The 19,075-nt window shown below is 33.3% G+C and overlaps 7 protein-coding genes across 7 annotated transcripts; 5 read left to right on the top strand and 2 right to left on the bottom strand.

The window, feature by feature from the left end:
• Window positions 1-3,425: 3,425 nt before the first annotated feature.
• MONOS_9058 (uncharacterized protein) lies at window positions 3,426-5,132 on the top strand (the record flags this gene model as incomplete). Its single annotated transcript, XM_067879517.1, has 3 exons — window positions 3,426-3,500; window positions 3,644-4,225; window positions 4,323-5,132. Exons 2-3 carry the CDS (start codon window positions 3,791-3,793, stop codon window positions 5,130-5,132), a joined length of 1,245 nt encoding a protein of 414 aa, XP_067726604.1. The 5' UTR covers window positions 3,426-3,500; window positions 3,644-3,790.
• A 2,240-nt stretch (window positions 5,133-7,372) lies between these two features.
• On the top strand, window positions 7,373-8,053 carry MONOS_9057 (uncharacterized protein; the record flags this gene model as incomplete). The annotated part of the gene is made up of 1 exon (XM_067879516.1): window positions 7,373-8,053. The coding sequence occupies one exon, from the start codon at window positions 7,373-7,375 to the stop codon at window positions 8,051-8,053; it is 681 nt and encodes a 226-aa protein (XP_067726603.1).
• Window positions 8,054-8,345: 292 nt separating this feature from the next.
• On the top strand, window positions 8,346-8,792 carry MONOS_9056 (uncharacterized protein; the record flags this gene model as incomplete). The annotated part of the gene is made up of 1 exon (XM_067879515.1): window positions 8,346-8,792. The coding sequence occupies one exon, from the start codon at window positions 8,346-8,348 to the stop codon at window positions 8,790-8,792; it is 447 nt and encodes a 148-aa protein (XP_067726602.1).
• Window positions 8,793-9,090: 298 nt separating this feature from the next.
• Window positions 9,091-9,291, bottom strand: MONOS_9055 (uncharacterized protein; the record flags this gene model as incomplete). The annotated part of the gene is made up of 1 exon (XM_067879514.1): window positions 9,091-9,291. One exon carries the CDS (start codon window positions 9,289-9,291, stop codon window positions 9,091-9,093), a length of 201 nt encoding a protein of 66 aa, XP_067726601.1.
• Window positions 9,292-9,411: 120 nt separating this feature from the next.
• MONOS_9054 (uncharacterized protein) lies at window positions 9,412-9,719 on the bottom strand (the record flags this gene model as incomplete). The annotated part of the gene is made up of 2 exons (XM_067879513.1): window positions 9,412-9,566; window positions 9,650-9,719. 2 exons carry the CDS (start codon window positions 9,717-9,719, stop codon window positions 9,412-9,414), a joined length of 225 nt encoding a protein of 74 aa, XP_067726600.1.
• Window positions 9,720-11,688: 1,969 nt separating this feature from the next.
• MONOS_9053 (putative tigger transposable element-derived protein 4) lies at window positions 11,689-12,939 on the top strand (the record flags this gene model as incomplete). Its single annotated transcript, XM_067879512.1, has 1 exon — window positions 11,689-12,939. One exon carries the CDS (start codon window positions 11,689-11,691, stop codon window positions 12,937-12,939), a length of 1,251 nt encoding a protein of 416 aa, XP_067726599.1.
• Window positions 12,940-14,573: 1,634 nt separating this feature from the next.
• MONOS_9052 (uncharacterized protein) lies at window positions 14,574-15,011 on the top strand (the record flags this gene model as incomplete). The annotated part of the gene is made up of 1 exon (XM_067879511.1): window positions 14,574-15,011. The coding sequence occupies one exon, from the start codon at window positions 14,574-14,576 to the stop codon at window positions 15,009-15,011; it is 438 nt and encodes a 145-aa protein (XP_067726598.1).
• Between the last annotated feature and the right edge of the window lie 4,064 nt (window positions 15,012-19,075).

Genomic DNA, 19,075 nt, shown 5'->3' with positions numbered 1-19,075 from the left:
TGTTCGAGAAAACATACATTTAACATGAAACTCTTTCACTTATTTGTGGACTTTCTGAGAGGAATATCCATATTTCTGGTTCATTTTTTCCTGTTTTGGAATGTCACGCAATCAAAATTATAAATGGAATATTTAAATAACAATTTTAGAAAATTGATTTGAAAATGAAAAATGATTCAAAACAAAAACAATAAAAAACTATTGTCCTTCTTTTAAAAAAAAAAAAAAAAAAAAAAAAGGGAACTGGAATTATCAGTGAATTTGTTATTGCCAGTGAAATACAACATAAAATGCAGCATTTTTGTATACTGAACGAAAAATGAACTGAGGAATGCGTCTGACTCAAAGTGCAGATGAGTTTGAGAGATTAAGAATGATGAAATCCCAAATGAAGGCATGTTCTGCATTTTCAATTGAAAAAAGAGAAGATTATAATCATGGACAAAACCCGGGAAATGGACAAAACCCGGAATTTTTTTTAAAATTCATATTTTTCAACAAGTTTAAAAAATTAAATTATGATAATTCATGCATTCATATATCAGCATATAACACATCTTACCATATCCAAATTTTTATTTGTTGTGCTGTATTTAGGAAGAAATAAATTATTTTTATTTTTGAAAATTTGACTTTTAATGAATTTTTCTATTTCAACTAAACGATTCAGTTCATCTTTTATACACACAACTTATTTTTTCTTTGTTGCAAACTGTTCTGGCTATTTTTCATTTTCGGCAATTTGCTATTTCTGACGGAATGAAAATCTGTCATTTTCAAAAAAACACAGTCAATTGGATAACTTAAAAAATATATTTAGCAAAACACAAAAACATCCAAGTGAATTTAACACATGCATCAATAAATTTGATCGTTATATGAAATTTCTTTATTGATGATATACAAAATAATTCAGTAGATATTTCACAAAATACAATTTTGTAGTAAAACCTATGAAAATGATCATTATAAATCATCAATAATGAAAACAATCTTTATAAATGAAATATCTACTGAATTATTTTGTATATCATCAATAAAGAAATTTCATATAACGATCAAATTTATTGATGCATGTGTTAAATTCACTTGGATGTTTTTGTGTTTTGCTAAATATATTTTTTAAGTTATCCAATTGACTGTGTTTTTTTGAAAATGACAGATTTTCATTCCGTCAGAAATAGCAAATTGCCGAAAATGAAAAATAGCCAGAACAGTTTGCAACAAAGAAAAAATAAGTTGTGTGTATAAAAGATGAACTGAATCGTTTAGTTGAAATAGAAAAATTCATTAAAAGTCAAATTTTCAAAAATAAAAATAATTTATTTCTTCCTAAATACAGCACAACAAATAAAAATTTGGATATGGTAAGATGTGTTATATGCTGATATATGAATGCATGAATTATCATAATTTAATTTTTTAAACTTGTTGAAAAATATGAATTTTAAAAAAAATTCCGGGTTTTGTCCATTTCCCGGGTTTTGTCCATGATTATAATCTTCTCTTTTTTCAATTGAAAATGCAGAACATGCCTTCATTTGGGATTTCATCATTCTTAATCTCTCAAACTCATCTGCACTTTGAGTCAGACGCATTCCTCAGTTCATTTTTCGTTCAGTATACAAAAATGCTGCATTTTATGTTGTATTTCACTGGCAATAACAAATTCACTGATAATTCCAGTTCCCTTTTTTTTTTTTTTTTTTTTTTTTTTTTTTTTTTTTTTTTTTGATGTTATTTACTTGGCTCTGTGGAAATGTCCGATGTTCTCTTGTTTCATCAAATAATGATACCAAGAAAATTGAATAATTCCATCATATATTATGATTTATTTCCCCTTTTTTGTTTACGAAATGCCTTCTTTTATCTTTTTCCATTTCCAATCTTTGTTCCATTTGTTGTCTCTCCATCTCCTTTGATTCTTCCCTTTTTCATTGAATGCACACGCGAATCTTTTGATTGGACAAAAAGCTCTTTTGGATTCCATCCGTGCCAAGCAATCCTTGCTTCCCAGTTCTTTCTTTTTTCTTTGAATTCTTTCAACTTCCAAACCATATGCTCAGTTTTTTTCCATGCAAGAATAACTTCTTCTGATAGTCTATTCTTTGCTCAAAATAGCATTTCCTTCACAGTGTCATAAATTCAAGAGATAATGCTGGAAGAAATAAACATTTCTTTTGTGCTTCTGCATTGAATTTGGAAGACAAGGTTATGTGTTGAATTGGATAAAAGTTGCATGAAAAGAATAATAACAACGTGAATGAAAGAATCTGGTGATGCTGCCACATCATAAGCAAAGAGATATGAAATGTTGATGTTTGTTTCATGATGTTTGTTCTGCATGAGATAGGAAACCAGACCATGGAGATCTTCAATAAAACAGGCTCAAACACAAAAGCAGGAGAAAACAAAGACTCTGTTGGAAGGAGAATGAAGAGTGAAGAGAAAGCCAAAGATGATAACAATCAACAGCTCACCTGATGTTGATTGTGATGCTTTATCAAACAATCTTGGCATAATAATCAATTGACCCACTCCAATAGCACACACCTTGAAGATGAAAATCCGAGTACGGCTTCCATAAAATTTGTCTGATTCACAACAACCATTTGACAACTGAATGTTGCATTGTCACTGATATTTCTCATTTTCTTCAGATCAAAAATGAATTCAGAAAAATCTTTTCTTCCCTTCAAATATTCCAAAGCACTGGTCTGCTAGAATTGAAAGTGCAGAAAATCGTCCAGCAAATAATTCCGCTGTTTTCTTGTTTCATTGAATCGCATTGTTTTCTTTCATTTTTTTCTCAATAAATATCCAGCTTTTGATGTTTCTAACAACATTATTTATTCAACACACCCAAGTTCTGCTCATCTTTCTCGTTATGCCAAAACAATCCGAATGCGTGAAATGCTCTTTTTCCCTCGATTTCTTTCATCCCTTCTTTGAATTTATTTATCTGGTTTTATTTTCATTCCTTCATTCAAACTGAAATCCAGAAAAGTCCTTGTTTTGCTCTTTCTCTTTCATCAACTTGTTGCATAACAACGATCAGCTTTCTTCCTTGCAATTATGTTCCAAAAAGCGAAATAGTTGCCATTTTCGAAAACAGTTCTTTTCTCCAGCTTTTCAAAGGCAACAGATGCAGATATCTTCAATCCGATAAAAAACATGATAAATACAAATGAACAGTTGTCCTCATTCTAAATTTATGAACACAGATTTTCTTCTTTATTTCTTTTCTTTTCTTTTTTTTTTTTTAAATTTTTCGAATAGCAAAATTTAATTTGTTTCCATCGTAATCAAACATTGTCAAGAAAACAATATTACGAATTCCACAGTTAATTTTTGTTCGCTAATCTCTCATTTTATGAACATATATTTTTGTTTTTTAAAAAACCAGTTTGATCGTTGAATCCATTACAAGAAACAGATTTCAATTATTCATTGCTTTTCTCGACAGTTGCTTGCCAAAAATGTCAATGCAAATGAATGCGGTATGCGATCTTATATTTTATTGATTGTGCAATGTTTTTATTTTTTTTTTTGTCATTTTGTTCTTTCAAACTGGGCGATCCTTCGAACGAAATGGCGTGTTGCGAATGCTTTCTGGATGAATTAACTCGGGGGGGAAATGCAGAAGCTTCCAGTGGAAAAATTCACTGGCTTGCAAACATTTTTCGTTTGAATTCCTGATGATTGCGTTCTCTTCTTTGTTAATTTTGAAGAATTGTTTTCTGAACTGGAGAATTGTTCTGAAATTGAACAAAAACAGAAAATCGAAGAAATGAACAAACTAATGAATGAAATGAGCGGAGAAGAATTATGTTCTGTTTTCACAAATGGACAGCTCGACAGATTGAACGATATGCTGGAAGAAAGGAAAATATCTTTGGAAAATGCCATTCCGTTGTTGAAACACATGGGATATTGCAAAGTGCTGAAAGGTGCATTGAATGATAAATTTGCTGAATCTTCATTGGGTAAAAGACTTCAGAAGATGATTGTTAAAGAAAAGAAGAAAAAGAATGAAAAGCTTCTTGTTGATCTCTGCGAATGCTATTTCTTACTGAATCGGTATTATGACTATTTTTCAGAAGCATTGCTTTCAATTTGTGTGCCTTGCCTTCTGAAAGTTGCATTGAACAAAGAGGAAAGAAAGGAGAATCAAAAAGAAGTGGAAATGGCTTTGCTGGCTATGTCAAATATTGGACGAATGACGGTGTGATTAATTGATCTGTTAGTTTGATTGCAAATTTAATTTCAATTTTTTATTTCAATTTATTTTTTAATTGCTTTTTTTCATATTTTTTGATTAGAAAGTGAAAAAAGAATTGTTTTTGAATGAATTGAAAGAGATTATCTTGAATCATCAGGAACGCAACAATCTGACAAGACTTGCTCATCATTCTGCTTGGCGATTTTTGATTGAAAGATTTTACAAAGATCAATCTTTAAAAAAAGCGATAGAAAATGAGCTGCGTTTTGTGAGAGAAGCAACAAGAGAATTGGAAGAGCTATCGAAAAGCGTGAATTGGAACAGAAAAGGAAAAGAAGCAAAAGAAGAGGTTGCTTTGAAGAGATGGATTGATACAATGCATTTTTATATTACGCGCTTTCATAATCAGAATGAGGAATACACCAAACTGGCGAAATCCATCGTTGGTGTATGCAGAGAAGCTAAGTTCAACCACAGATATATATATAACACTTGCTGTTCAATTTTTCGCTTTGTGATTTTTCAAATGCAAAAATCAACTTTTTGCTTGCTGGGTGAAGAGATTGTTTATTTCCTTCTGGAGGAAATGCATCAGCCGACAATTGAAAAAGATTTTCTTCCATACAACGCTCGTGTTTTTTATCTCCTTTCGAGGGCATTGAGCGTAAAATACAGAAAGAAAAACGGATTGATGACATTTTTGTTGTTTGCCTGGAACTGGCTGAATGGAAAGGCGAAAGAAGAAAATGAAAAAGAGAAGCAGAAAGAAACGTTATATAGAGAGCTGCGTGAGAAGATGGAAGAAGAAGGATATGAAGATTGTATCGTCAGCTTCTATGAAACAGATTTGGATGGATTTTATTTCTTTGGATTGCCAATTGATCTTAACGATTTTATTATTCATCATTAAGAATCATGAAATAATAACAAGCAAGAAGTTAATTTCTCCATCTTACTAACAGTATTCATTAAAGTTTTATTCTTCCTGTTCTTCTTCTTCTTTTTTTTTTTTCCTTGAATTTTTCTTGAAGTTGTTTTGCAGCTAATTTCGAATAATTTTTTTTGACCTTTCGTTTCAGTTTTCATCATGGCAATCGTCCTCTTCCGGTTTAATATTTGTATTATTCATTTTTTTAATTAAATTTCTTTTATTTGCATTTATATTTGTTTTGTTGTTGTGCATTTTTCCTCATTCACATCTTCATCTTCGACACATGTTCCATCAACTTCCATTCGGAAATCCTCTTCTTCTTCATTGCAGTTGCTGCGGTTGCAACTCCTCAAATCCTTCATCATTTTTACACTTGAAATTTTCAATTCCTCTTTCTCCATTTCAAAGGTTGAAAGTGCAATTTCCTTTGTGTTCTCTTCCCACCAAAAGAGCCGATGCCTTGTTTGTGGTTTCTCTGTCATCGTGCTTTGAAATGAAGTTGTTTCCAAAAATCCACCTTCTTCTTTCATTGGCACATTCAACAACACATCTTCTGAATGGGACTTCTCCTGTTCACATGCTTCAATTTGGAATTCTGCTGTTTGTGGACGAAGAAAGAGGAAATATTACGCTGTTTGGATTGAGAAGATGTTTTTTTGTTTCTGTTTTTATCAAATGGAGCAAAGCGAAAGCTGCTTTGACTGAAGATGGAAGAGCAAAATTTTCTGAATAATCTGGTTTCAATTGTTTTTCATCAAATTTCAATTTGATTGATATGGTTCTTTTGGTGGAAGCACCAATTATTTTGCCTCTGAAAAGCAGTTAAAAAATCTCTTTAATGTCTTCAACTCCTTCTGTGAGTGATGAAAATCATAGCTTTTCTTCATCAACTTCTTCTTTTTTGACGCCAGCAATCTGTTCGCATTCATTCTTTTGGGGAAATGTGAGTTTGCAAATGCTTTGAATTCTTTGTTTGGTTTGTGTGATAAATTGAAACTTTTTTGAAGAAACATTTTCACAATTTTCTTTCTCTTATTGTTTCTGTTCAGTCAAATGGAGCAAAAGAAGATGAATATGGTCTTTGTTTTATTTTGACTTTTTTATTGGTGTACACAAAAAATGAGGAGAAAAGTTTTTAGAAAAATTGATTTATTAAAAAAAAAAAAGAAAAAAAACTCCGAATCCAGAAAATAATTTTGAGTTACAAATTTTGAATGAAAAATGCACATCAAAATAATTCAAAAATAAAAAATTTTCCTCTTCAGGAAAAAATACACCTGTAAACATTCTGCATGAAAATCACATGTGCCAGTTTCCACAGATGGAAAAAGAACCAATGAATATTGAGAAATTTTCGGATGCATATTATTTTGTCAACAGGAATTTAAAGGAGAAAATTGCAATCAAAATATGAGATTCTAACGAAGCAGAAGATGTTGAATATAAATTAATTATCTCTGAACGAATTTTTATAATCAAAATCAAAACATATTAGGGTAATTTTTTTTGAAAAGTCACAAAATATTAATTGATCTGAAAATCAGATCACAAATGATCAAAAAATGTTGATCATTCCGTTACCATTATATATTGCTGAATGTTATTCTATTGAGTTTTGCCCCCTATCCCCAAATATTGCGGTTTTATAAAATAGATTTCAAATACCCAATTTACTATTGAATCACTTTTATGATTTAAATAATATTTTTCTTGTTTTTTGAAGTCACAGAAGAATTTGTTTATATTTCTTTGTTTTCATTTCAACAGTTGGTTTAAATGTTTAATATATTGTCAGGAGAATTCTTTTTAAATATATTTCTATGTTGAAAAACAGATAGATTTTAACTTGCTTTAATATGAGTATTTTATCAGAAATTGTTAAATAAGAAAATTTCATCGATACTGTCCTCATTGAATTGAAAGAAATTCAAAAAGTTGTTTGCATAGAGCAATTTTTAGTTTTATTATAAATAAATAATTGACAACTACAATTTCTTGCATTTAATGTACTTTTGCAAAAAAATTCAAAAAAGAAATGGCATCTCATGTTTTGAATCATAACATGAATTATGTCTTAAATAGCTTTCAACTTTTCATTTTCTTTTTTTTCTCATCTATTTTTTCTCATTTCAAGTCTTTTCAAAAGAAATTCTGTTCTTTCTTTTCCATTATATCAAAAAGATGAGATTTCTGTGATGATTGACGTTTCTTATTTGAATATGGACTTTGTTTTTGTGACACGAAAGGCGCTGCAATTTTGTGCGATGAGTTGTATCAAAAAGCTTATTGCGGGAGTTGATGCGATTCAGTTGTCTCTGAACTCAGCGCCTTTGTCTTCTTCGTCTTCTTCAACAGGAGCGTCACGCCGATCAACTTCGCCATTCCGGAGGCGGAAAAGCGAAGAGAAGAAGGCAGCAGGAGATGATCAGCCATCATTATCAGCACCTGCGATTGACCCTTCGGATGCATCTGCTGTGGCAGCGTCATACACATCGACCGGAGCTATGGATGACACAGAGAGGCGGCTGAGGATTGTGGAACCTGAGGCGGCTGGGGTGTTTGGGCGGCACATGCCGCTGTCGCTGCAGACACTGCATGGATATGTTGTGACGCGGCGGGGGGTGCTGTATGGGGGTGTTGTGTGTGCGTACGATGTGGCGCTTTCGGCGATGCTTTCGGTTTCGCTGATGGGGCAGCTTCCGTCGCGTGCAGTGAAAGTTGGCACGAAGTCGGGAAGCAAGCGGATCTTTGCAGCAGCAGATGTGAATGAGTTATTGTCGATTAACGATCAATTTAAACTCTTCGCTGCAGATATGGCAATTGCAGTTGTCGAGAGTGTGGTTGTGAAATTGGACGAAGAAGTGAAGAGGCTAAGAGTTGCGGCGTGTGAAGAGGGGTAGAGCTGAAGAACAAGAAGGAAGACCTGGAGGAGACAAAGGCGAACGCTGCTCAGACGCTAAGCAAGACGGACGGAAAGTGCGAGGGGCATGTTGTGGAGCTGGGAGTGGAGAAGGAGGGGATGGTGCGGCAGATTCCGGAGCTAATGGAGCTGCACGAGGAGGCGAAGCAGGAGATGGAGAAGCGGAATTCAGAGTTCGTCATGCTACTGCAGAAGATCCGGGATTACGAGCGGATCTCGAAGCGGACGAACGGGCTGGTGGAGCAGCTGCAGCAGAATGACAAGATCAAAGGATGCGAGAGAGGAAGATACTGGAGCTGAACGAGAAGAATAACACAGATGTGAAGGAGCTGCAGCAGCTGGTAGCGATGAATGAGAAGGTGGAGCTGATTGATGTGGGTATTGAGAAGGAGAAGAAGCTGCATTCTCAGCAGGGCAGAGTGGCGAGTGAGTACAGCGAGGGGGCAGTGTCAGGGGCAGGGATATCGCTTGCCACACCTTCTTCGTTGTCGTCTGCGGGAGGCGGGGAGGTTCAGTCTTTGGCTTTGTTGATTCTGAAGTTGGGGCTGTGTGAAAAGAGTCAAGAGAAGATTGCAGCGAGCTTCGAATGTGACAGCACTGTGTTGGTTGGGTCAGAAACGAGCGGGAAGGGGGATGTTGCGAAAGTGGGGAGCGGGATGAGTGTTGTGGGAAGAAGACAACTGTGGACCAACATGACCAGCGAGGTGTTTGTTGACTAAGAAACAGGCTTGGACTTCAGCGCATATTTGTACTGGACTGCTCTCTGGATATCGATCATTTATTCTATTTTGCAAGATATTGCTGCTGTTAATGTGAGCATGCATCCTCCACCTGGACAACTGCTCCCAAACAACAGAAAGAGTTAGTGGGCTGTTTGTCAACGATACCAAGCATGCAAACACCTCTGCCATCTTTCACTTCATCCTCAGTCTTTGCTTCTCCTTGAACGAAACCCATGCGGGAAATAATGACCTTCTTCGGTGCTCCAGAAACCTCGCCCAAATCAACGAGTCCATCTTATTCCTCGTCATCACTCACGCCTCTCTTTTCAGAAACTTCTCCATGTGCAGCTCTGACTTCTCCCATTCCAGCTTCTTCCTCGATCTCGATATTCTTCATCTTCCGATTTCCCCAGAAATTCTTCGACCAGGATACGGGTTCGTCTGCCCACCAGTGCTGTTCTCCGCTTTCCTCCAGCGCTTCACTCTGCACAACCATGCTCCATTTCTACCGCACCATCGGCAACGCCTTCTGAATCTTCGCCTCCTTTTTCTTCAACACCCATATCTCCCTTGCTGACGTGCGAGTCCATTGAACCTCTGAAAATCTTGTTTTTGTTCACTTCGCCACAACTTTCTCGTTGCCGTAGTCGCTATTTTCAACAACTGCATCCTCACCAGCTGTCGCTTTTCCTTTGTATTGTCCCACTCTTCCTTCTACTGCCTCCTCAGCGGATCCCCTGCTATACACACTTCCTTCTTCTTCTGCTTCTTCTGGTCCAAATCAGTCAGAAAGCTTCTAAAGCATGATTCACATTTTCTTCACCTTCATCTCACTCAATCAGCTCTGCGGTAACCTATCCGAGTGAAACAGCAGCACAGCGAGTGAAACAGCCAAAGAAACCATTGCCCAGAGCGGGGTTCCATTGTCTCTTGAAAGCTCATCAGTTTTCCGCTTTAACTCTTCAGCTACACTTGAGGCATGTTCAATAAGCAGAGGCACTTCGAACTTCAACAAGGCTTCTTCAGCAACATATTATGCAACAACGAAATGACCATCACTAATAGCACACAACATGGAATTTACATATAAAATGACTCTCTTTCTCTTGGCCTGAACAGCGAAGCTATTCGCATTTTCCTCACCAGCCAGTCCAGCGAGCACAGCTGAAGCCCCAGGTCGTTGTCTCTTCGTTATCCAGTACTTTCACCGTTGCGACTGGCCATTCTTCTCCATTTCGATGTTCTCCTCCTGCAACAAATCAACAGATCAATTATCAACTTCTCCATATTAGCTGTTCAACAACTTTCTGCAGACGACCCCTGTATTGCAAAAATGTTCGCTGATGGTGATATTCAGGTGTGAAAAGTCACACTTCTCCCACACAACACAAAGCACAGCTACATAAACAATCTGTTAGGAGGAGATTGAAAAGAAAAAAGAGGAAGTGGAGGAAGGGAAGGAGAAGATATTATTAAAGAAATAATAATGATGATAAAGATGAGTTTAATGTGGAAGACATATTTATGAGAGATGAGAAAAAGGGAAAGAAAAATGAAGCGGATGCGAGAACAACGGAATATAAGCAAAATAAGAGTGGAGAGAAGCGAAGATAACTGGACGAAGCGAATTCAATGAATATTTAAACTCATTTAGCGTAGGAGGAAGCAAAAGAAAAGAAAAAAATTCCGCAAAGCGTCAATAAGACGCAGAAGAGTGAAAATTCAGCATATGAGTGAAACGAGAAAGTATTTAGAAAGTGCAAATTGATAAAGGAAAGAGAATAAAGAACTATTTTCTGATATGTTGAAAGAAAGGAGAGAGAGAAGAGAGAGAAGAAGAAGAAGAAGAGGGGGAGGAGGAGGAATAAAAAGAGGAGGAGGAAGAAGAAGGGGAAGGGGAAGGAGATGAAGGAGATAAAATAAATGAAGATGAAGTTAATGAAGGAGCAATAGAAGAAGAAAGAGAAAGTTATTCTTGTTCAATATGATTGTTATGCAGAAGGAGAAGAGGGAGAAGTTTAATTGGATAATCGTTACAAATGTGATTGAGCAAATATTAGTTTCGGAAAAAGTGTTTCATGATTAATAGAGAAAGTTAAAGAGAGGAAAGAAGGAGTTGAACATTTGACAGTGAATGGCACTATCCGTATGAAATTTAATTTGAAATACAGTCTAAACCGGATATAATCACATCGCATATTATCACATTCGTTTATAATCACATTTTTCCATGCACGAACATTTTTTCCTTTTTTTCATTCATTTTTCATCGCATATTATCACAGAGCTGAAAATATATAATCACATTTTATTTTAATATGGGTGAAATTTTTTGTTTTTAATTTTAAAAATATCCAACGAATATGAACTAATTTATAATTAATTATTTGATAGAAATTAATATTGATCAATATGGTTAATTTTCATGAAATATTTCAAACGTTTTTGAACCATATTCTCCAAATTTAAATTCGAAATTCTAAAAGTTAAGATGAAAACAACAGGTGTGAATAAAAGAACAAAACTTTCTTTTGTTCAAAAATTAGATATCATCAACAAGTTGAGTTCGAACCCTCCTCAACCAAGAAATATCATTGCAAAAGATTTTAATATTGATTTCTCAACAATTTCAAAAATATTAAAAAACAAAGAAGCAATATTAAAACAGAGTTCATCTGTTATTAAGCCTGATATCACATTTCGAATTCGACCAACGATATATCCAGAGTTAGACGAAGCGATGATTATTTGGTTTCGACAAATAAGGTCTTCAAACCCTGAAATAGCTATTGATGGAAGAATGCTTTTAGAGAAAACACAGTATTTCGCCAATCAATTTCACTACAAAAATCCTTCAGAACGCAACTGGGATAGTTGGATAGAACGATGGAGAATGCGATACAATATAACTTCAAAGAAAATCGTTGGAGAGTCATTGTCTGCAGACAAGGACAGTGCCGCCAAATGGATTGATTTTACTTTGCCTACAATTATAAATCAATATGGGGAGAACAACATATTCAACGCAGATGAATTAGGTTTATTTTACAATCAATCAGCGAAACAAACTTTTACCGAAGGCAGTTGTTCGGTTTCTGGAATCAAACAATCGAAAGATAGGGTTTCCGTTCTTCTTGCCGCAAGTATGACAGGAGAAAAGCTATGCCCTCTTGTGATCGGCAAATCAAAATCGCCAAGATGTTTGAAAGGAAAATTCTTACCAACCCTTTATAATCATTCAAAAAAGTCATGGATGAATGCAGTCATTTTTAATGATTACGTCAAAAGACTTAACGAAAAAATGTCCATTTCACATAGGAAAATTGCGTTAATTGTCGACAACTGTGCAGCTCATAGTGCAGATAGTGTCAATTTGTCTCATGTTTCATTATTTTATTTACCTCCTAATGTAACGTCCATTATCCAACCAATGGACGCAGGTATTATCAAAGTCTTTAAACACTTCTATAAATGTCTATTTCTTAGAAAAAAACTGGCAAAAGTTGAATGTGGGGTTGCAACGAAGATTACAATACTTGAAGTTTTAAACATGGTGGAAAAAGCTTGGAAAAAAGTTAAAAAGGAAACAATAGAAAATTGTTTCAAGCATGCGGAATGGGATCCTGCTAAAGAAAAAGAAAAAGTAATTGTGAATATCGAGGAAGATGAAATGAACGAGTATAATGTGCTGTTTGAAAAATTGAAAACCAGAGACAGCGATCTTTTCGAAATAACTGCCGAGGAATTTTACCAGGCTGAAGATCACGAAATAACAAGAGAAATTCTATCCGAAGAAGAGATTGTTGATTCAATAATATCAAAGTCGAATGTTTCCGAAGATGAAATAACCGAAAAGGTGAAAGTTGATGAAGAAGGAAGAAAAAGAAAAGTCAAAACAATTGGAGAGGCAAATAAAATGTGGAACATGTTAAAAGAGTTCATTGAAGATAAATCACCACCCAAAGATAGTCATAAAGTTATTAACGAAGTAGAAGATTTACTGGAAAAAGTCGCAATTAATAATCTGATTCAGCCTTCATTAACAGACTTCAACATGTTCGGAACAACAGATGAGCGTGATTCACATGAGAACACAGTTGGAATAAAAGGTGATGCAGGAAAAGAAAAGAAAGTCAAAGTTTGAATGAAAATCAGTTTGTAATCTTTTTGTTTCAAAGAACAAAGATATTTCATATGAATTTGTTCTTTTTTTGCTTTATATTTTTTATATAACATTTCAGAAAAGCTTACCAATAACCTTTTGAAACAAAACATTCATAAATCACATCATGAGCATTTGTTATTCCAAAAAGACATTAATACACTTAAACCTTTTTTTGAATATTTTTTATTTCCTTTTGCATAGCTGAGAGATGCTAGAGATGATATAGAAAAGAAAACCAATCAGATTTTACTCATTATATGTAGAAAAAACAGATTCAAATCACTTTGTATTTTTGCTTAGCATCTCAGAATGTTTAAGAAATCTTTGAAGAGAAAAAAAGATATTAAACTGATTGTTTAAATCATTATTATTAACAATTTCGATAGAGTCACCAAAATAGAATTTGATTGCTGCACGATCGTGCATTCAAATTCACAGTTGGTAATTCGAAGAAAAATCTAAAATGGAAAAATGTCCACCAACTTGTAATAATGAGCCTTCTTCTTTGTTTTCTTTGCAAATTTGAATAAAAAAATGTTAAATCTTTTTGAAATATTTGATTTCAAGCGAAATATCAAACAACAAATAACTAATAAATGCCTTTGCTGATTCGCTGAATGGTTAAGATTGTTTCTTTCATTTTAAAAGGTTCTTTGAACATTTGACAATTGATAAAAAATGATCAGGTCACATGAATGCATAAAAATGAAGGACACTTCGAAGATGCAATTTGTGCATTTTTGTTAAAGGCTGTGATTCTCTTATCGATTATTATTCTAATAAATCCAAAATGAATTTCAAATGAGACCAAAAAAATTACAAATAAACTTTTTGAAATTCAGAATTCCCTTCACTTGTCTTTGATATCATGCATTGATAAATAACAGCTATGGCAATTCAAAAGTTTAAGTTATAGTGACAGTGCGAATGCTAACACTTTCAGATTTTGAAATATAAATGAAATAACATTCTATTAATACACACGACATCTATTTATTCCTGGAGATATAATTTCTTTGCAACCTTGATATTTTTCTGAATGAAAAATATTTTTGCAAGTTCGACCCTCAACTTTGTTTTTTCTTATTTTTTTCACTCCAAAATTCCGTGAAATATCAAAAAGCAGCAACGCAAAAGCATGTTTCATTATTACAAGAAATATATTTCGGTTTTTATCATTAAACAGTTATGGTTAAAATTTTCTGATATGACGTTTGATATTTTCTAACAAAAGGATTATAGACTTTTCGAATGGCATTCTATTTGGCAATAATAAACAATATCAATACCAAGACATGAGCAGACAATGATTTTATTCAAAAGATTGAGACAAAACGTAATAAATGAAAAGATATAAGAAATTGGAATAATCAAAGTCATTTTCCAAAGAAAAGAACAAAAAGGAAAATATACCAATATAGTTTGTGTTGTTCATTTGAAAAGGATAAGTTTTTCATTTTGAATTTTTTCATATTTCTTTATCTTAATGTTTTGGCACAGAAAGTTGAAAAGTGGTTGGCGCTAATGTGTTTGAGTGTTTCTTCACTTCGTGCTCTCTGACAAATTCTTATGGTGGGGGGATGTATTGCCAAAGTGTTCCATCTGCATTCAAAATGAGGAGCCTCCAATTTATTTCGTGCTCAGCAGTGTCATATGGAGGAGGAATGAGATTTGATCCAAACCAACAAACAGCTCCAAGCAACAACATTTATTGCTATTTCTTCTTTTTCCACGATTGCAGTTGCAACGCCTCCACTCCATATGGCCACGATGTGTATTTTCGAGATGCTGACAATCACTTTTCATCGGCTAACCCATTCTACGAATCGTACACAACAAATACTAATGATAAGAGAGTGTGCCGTTATTATAAATATGGAAGTTGGAAATATCAACATACAGAAAAGATGTGCTGGCTGAGCGTAGGGATGAAGGATTGGTATGTTGTGGTGAGTGGAGATGACACGAGCAATCTGTGCGGGATGAGCGAGACAGCGCAGTGCAATTCAGTGGGGCATGCAGTGGGGTTGAGCACGGCACAGCTGAGCTAGGCAATCACAGTGCTGGGTGGGAAGCATGGGAGAGAAGAATAGACGATCAATATTGGGGATAATATTTCTGTTGTGGGGATAGTTGAGGCAGTTAGTGTGATTGTGACAAATACTTTTTCTTCATCATCGACAACGCTGTTCAATGTTCCGAACTGGTAGTTTTGTAAAGTTCAAGTTTTGTGCTATGACGATACGACAAGAAGTCCATTGCAAAGTATTTTTTTGTTTTTAGGTAAGCGAAAAATTTTCACTCACTAACAAACTGATTCTATCTTCAGTAACAGCTTCAGACGATTCACTTGCCAGATTATCATCAGCATGCGTATGCTTCACAGCTTGGATTCAGATGGAAATATGATGAAAAATTTATTCATAATATTTAATAAATCACTATTTATAAGTTTTATTTATTTCACTTCTTCATTCACTGATACACCTTTTTTTCCACTTTATTTAAATGTGAATATTTATTTCTTTGTTTATAAAACATATTAAATCATTTTCCTATTTGTCTGCCTGATCTCATTCAATTTTCAATAAAAATACTTTTTTTAATATCTCTTGTCTATCCATTTTTCTTTAATTACACTTGTCCAACAAATCATTCCTGATATTCTCATCAAAAATCTGATTGTCTCGAGCTATTCATTCTTTTCTCCAACTTGAAATGCTTTTTATTATTCATGTGAATTTGATTTTTTTGTTTGTGGAGAATGACTGAGAAAATGAAAGAAACGAATAAAGAATTCTTCAAAATTTTATAAAAACATTCGAATATTGAAAATTTCCTATTTATTGATTAATTATGCGTTTCACAAATATTGGAAACTTCTTTTTCGTAACAAAAACTACAAACATTAATTTTTTTACTTGAAAAACATGAAACAATAATGATCAAATAACAAATCACACAAGGAAATTGTTTAGAAAAGCATTCATTTTTGAGAAAGCTTCCAAAAAATTTTTTATCCCAATAAAGCTTTGACATGCGAAAATTTGTTAAAAATTGATGAATTTCTTTATCAAAAAAACAAGTTGACAAAAAAAATAATAATCACAATCTTCTGTTTAAAAGAAATATTTAACAAATAAAGAATGTTTGCAATAAGACTGAAAAAACTGTCTGTTTTCAAAAACATATCAAAGTGTTATTAATGAGAAAATAAAATCGTATAAGTCAAATTATTCTTTAAAAGATTGATGTTCGTTCTTCATTAACATCGGTGATTTGAATTTGCCATCAAAATGCGTTAACATGCCACGTTTCTTAAACTTCTTCATATTTGTTATTTGAAGTTGATCTTTGATCTCAAATTATAATATTTTTGATTTTCTAATTTTTTTTTGAAAAAATGAAAAATGATATTTTTTTCGAAATAAAATAAATGCATAATAATAAAATATAAAGCAATCCTTTAAAAAAATTAATAATTCTGCAATTCAAACTTTGATTGATTCATTTTCATATAGACGCGATTTTCATCTATCGTATATAATCACTATCGGATATAGTCACAAAAAGTTGTGCAAAAATCGATGTGATTATATCCGGTTTAGACTGTATTGAAAAGAAGATATTTGAGAAGTGGTGAATGAAATTATAATGATTTTCTATGACTGAAAAGAAGAGGATTAATCGCGTCGCTTCAATTCAACGTCATCTGAACTTCCACACTTTCTCCAATTGTTGCTTCCTCTTCTTCTTCAACTTTATCTAATCTCCATTCTTTTATTTGGTTATCACACACATTAATCCACAGACAAATCAGCTCACTCAAAAATCTCTGCCTTATGTTCTGCACCTTCTTCAGAAGATCCATCGCGTTTTGTGTGCTCTTGAAGGGTATTTTTGATAGCCAGCAATACATTGCTTTGTTGCCAAGATGATTATCCACATATTCATTGTCAGCTGTATGCCCATCAAGAAATATAAACAAATCGACACTCCAGTTGCCAAATGCATCTGTTCTAACATGTCCAACAACTGAGTTATATTTTTTTGTGATGCTGAGCATGAAGGCAAACTAGGGCTCTTTCACATAGGCGACAAGCGACTCACACTCAAAATACATAAATATTCCGACACTGGCCTTATTGGCAGAAAACTTCACATTGGTGATGGAAAATGAGGATTATGACACTTGTGAATCATCCTTGAACTCGATCATGAGAGTACCGCCTCTTCCTCCAGAACTTGCATCCTCGCTCACAGAGCAGGTGGAGAAATTGGTGTTGCTCACTGAAAAGGAGTTGGCAGAGGCAGATGAGGCGAATGAGATGCATCCGCCATTGGTAGCAGTTTTTTGGTTCACCTGTGCTAAGATGATGCTGTTTTTGGTGCAGTTGATAATGGAAAGGGAAGAAAGGAGGAAAATATTGCGCTTATTGAGGATGGTGGAGCAATTAAAGATGTATGGAAAATGGAAACGAGATAGAGAGAATATTGCAAAATTTTTGAGAAATTTTGAATAATGGAAGAAAGAAGAGATTTTAGTTGGATATTGGATTGAGAAGAGAAGAAAGAGCAATCAATGTCAATAAAAGGTTTTGGAATAACAGAGTGACATAGAGAAATAATGAAGTGGAAAACATTGGAGAGGGAAGTTTTCAATTTTAATGGTGTTTTCGAATTGAGGATTTTGTTGAGGAAGAGCGGAAATGGGAGGAATATAAGTGGCAGATTGATAAGGAAGCAAGAAGGGAATGAAATAAGAAGAATAAAGATTGAAGCAAACAGGTGGAGATGGTTGTTGTTCTAAGAGTTATCTGATGTTCATCAATTTCGTTCAACTTTTGCAGAAACTGCTGAGCCTCATAGCTGGAAGATAGATATGACAAAACAATTTTCGCTGAAGAACTGGAGAAAACAAACATTTATAATCCTTTAAATTTTTTAATTTTTTTATCTTCATTGAAATATTCTCCAATCTTTATTAATAATGTTCTTTCAGTATTTGTATCAATACAAATACTGTAACTTTTTATTCTTCTTTTAAATATAGATTTTTCAATTTTTTTTAACTTGATCAAAAAATTCTTTTTAACTAAAAACATAAAAAGAGGTATGCATTTTTTGTATTAATAAATAAAACAAATACTCATCACAGAAATAAAAGCTATACACTTTCATAATATCAATAAAACTCTTTGATCAATAAATGCCACAATATATGGCTGATCCTTTTTTAAATGGGAAGAAATATTTTGCATTATGAATTTTATTCCATTCCTAACTTTCAAATGTTTTTCAATAAATTTTAAATCTTTTTTTTTTTTTTTTTTAATGTGAATGAAAGACTTATCAAGATAAGGTTGTAGAAAAAGTTTGGAACAAATCGTTGTTTTTTTTATGAAACAAAAAATTACGAACCAAATCATGCTTTCGTTCGAGTTTTGATTAATTTTTTTATCTCAATGGGATATTTTAAAATGAACTTCAACAGTTATAACATGAAACACGTGATGATATTTTAAAGGAAATATTATTTCTTGTTTGTCCCATTGAGATTGAAACTTTGATCAAAACTCGAACGAAAGTGTGATTTCAAAAACGATCAACCATATATTATTTTTTTTCAATTCTTGATTTTTTTTATGAAAACAAAAAAAAAAACACCCATATACCTATTGTTAAATTTTCGAATTCAATAAATATTCAGTATTTTGATTAAATTTCTGTTTTAACTCACGAGACTTTCACTTTTATGGTTGTTATATCTTGATAATGCTGTTACAAACGTTCTTGTGAAGTTTCGTGAGTGGGAATAGAAATTTGATCAAAATATGAAATTTTTATTTAATTGGAAAATAAAACAAAATGAACTTAACAAAAAAATATATGCCATATTTATTAGAAAAATATTTTCACATATAAATAAATATAGCAAATAACCTGATAGCGAGCTCTGCAGACTCAATGAACAATGAGTAATAAATATTTCAAATTTCACAAATATTTGCCAATTCAGGGTTTGGCACCTATGGTATTTCATATTTTTTAATAAACATTTATTTCTAAAAAAAAAGTGTTAAAAAGCAAACTTGAATATAAAAATCAAAAATTG

The sequence above is a fragment of the Monocercomonoides exilis genome, assembly GCF_001643675.1.
Source record: "Monocercomonoides exilis strain PA203 chromosome Unknown scaffold25-1336746, whole genome shotgun sequence".
Lineage (NCBI taxonomy): Eukaryota > Preaxostyla > Oxymonadida > Polymastigidae > Monocercomonoides > Monocercomonoides exilis.
The sequence above is the reverse complement of the archived record's forward strand: the minus strand, read 5'-3'. Positions and strand labels throughout refer to the sequence as shown.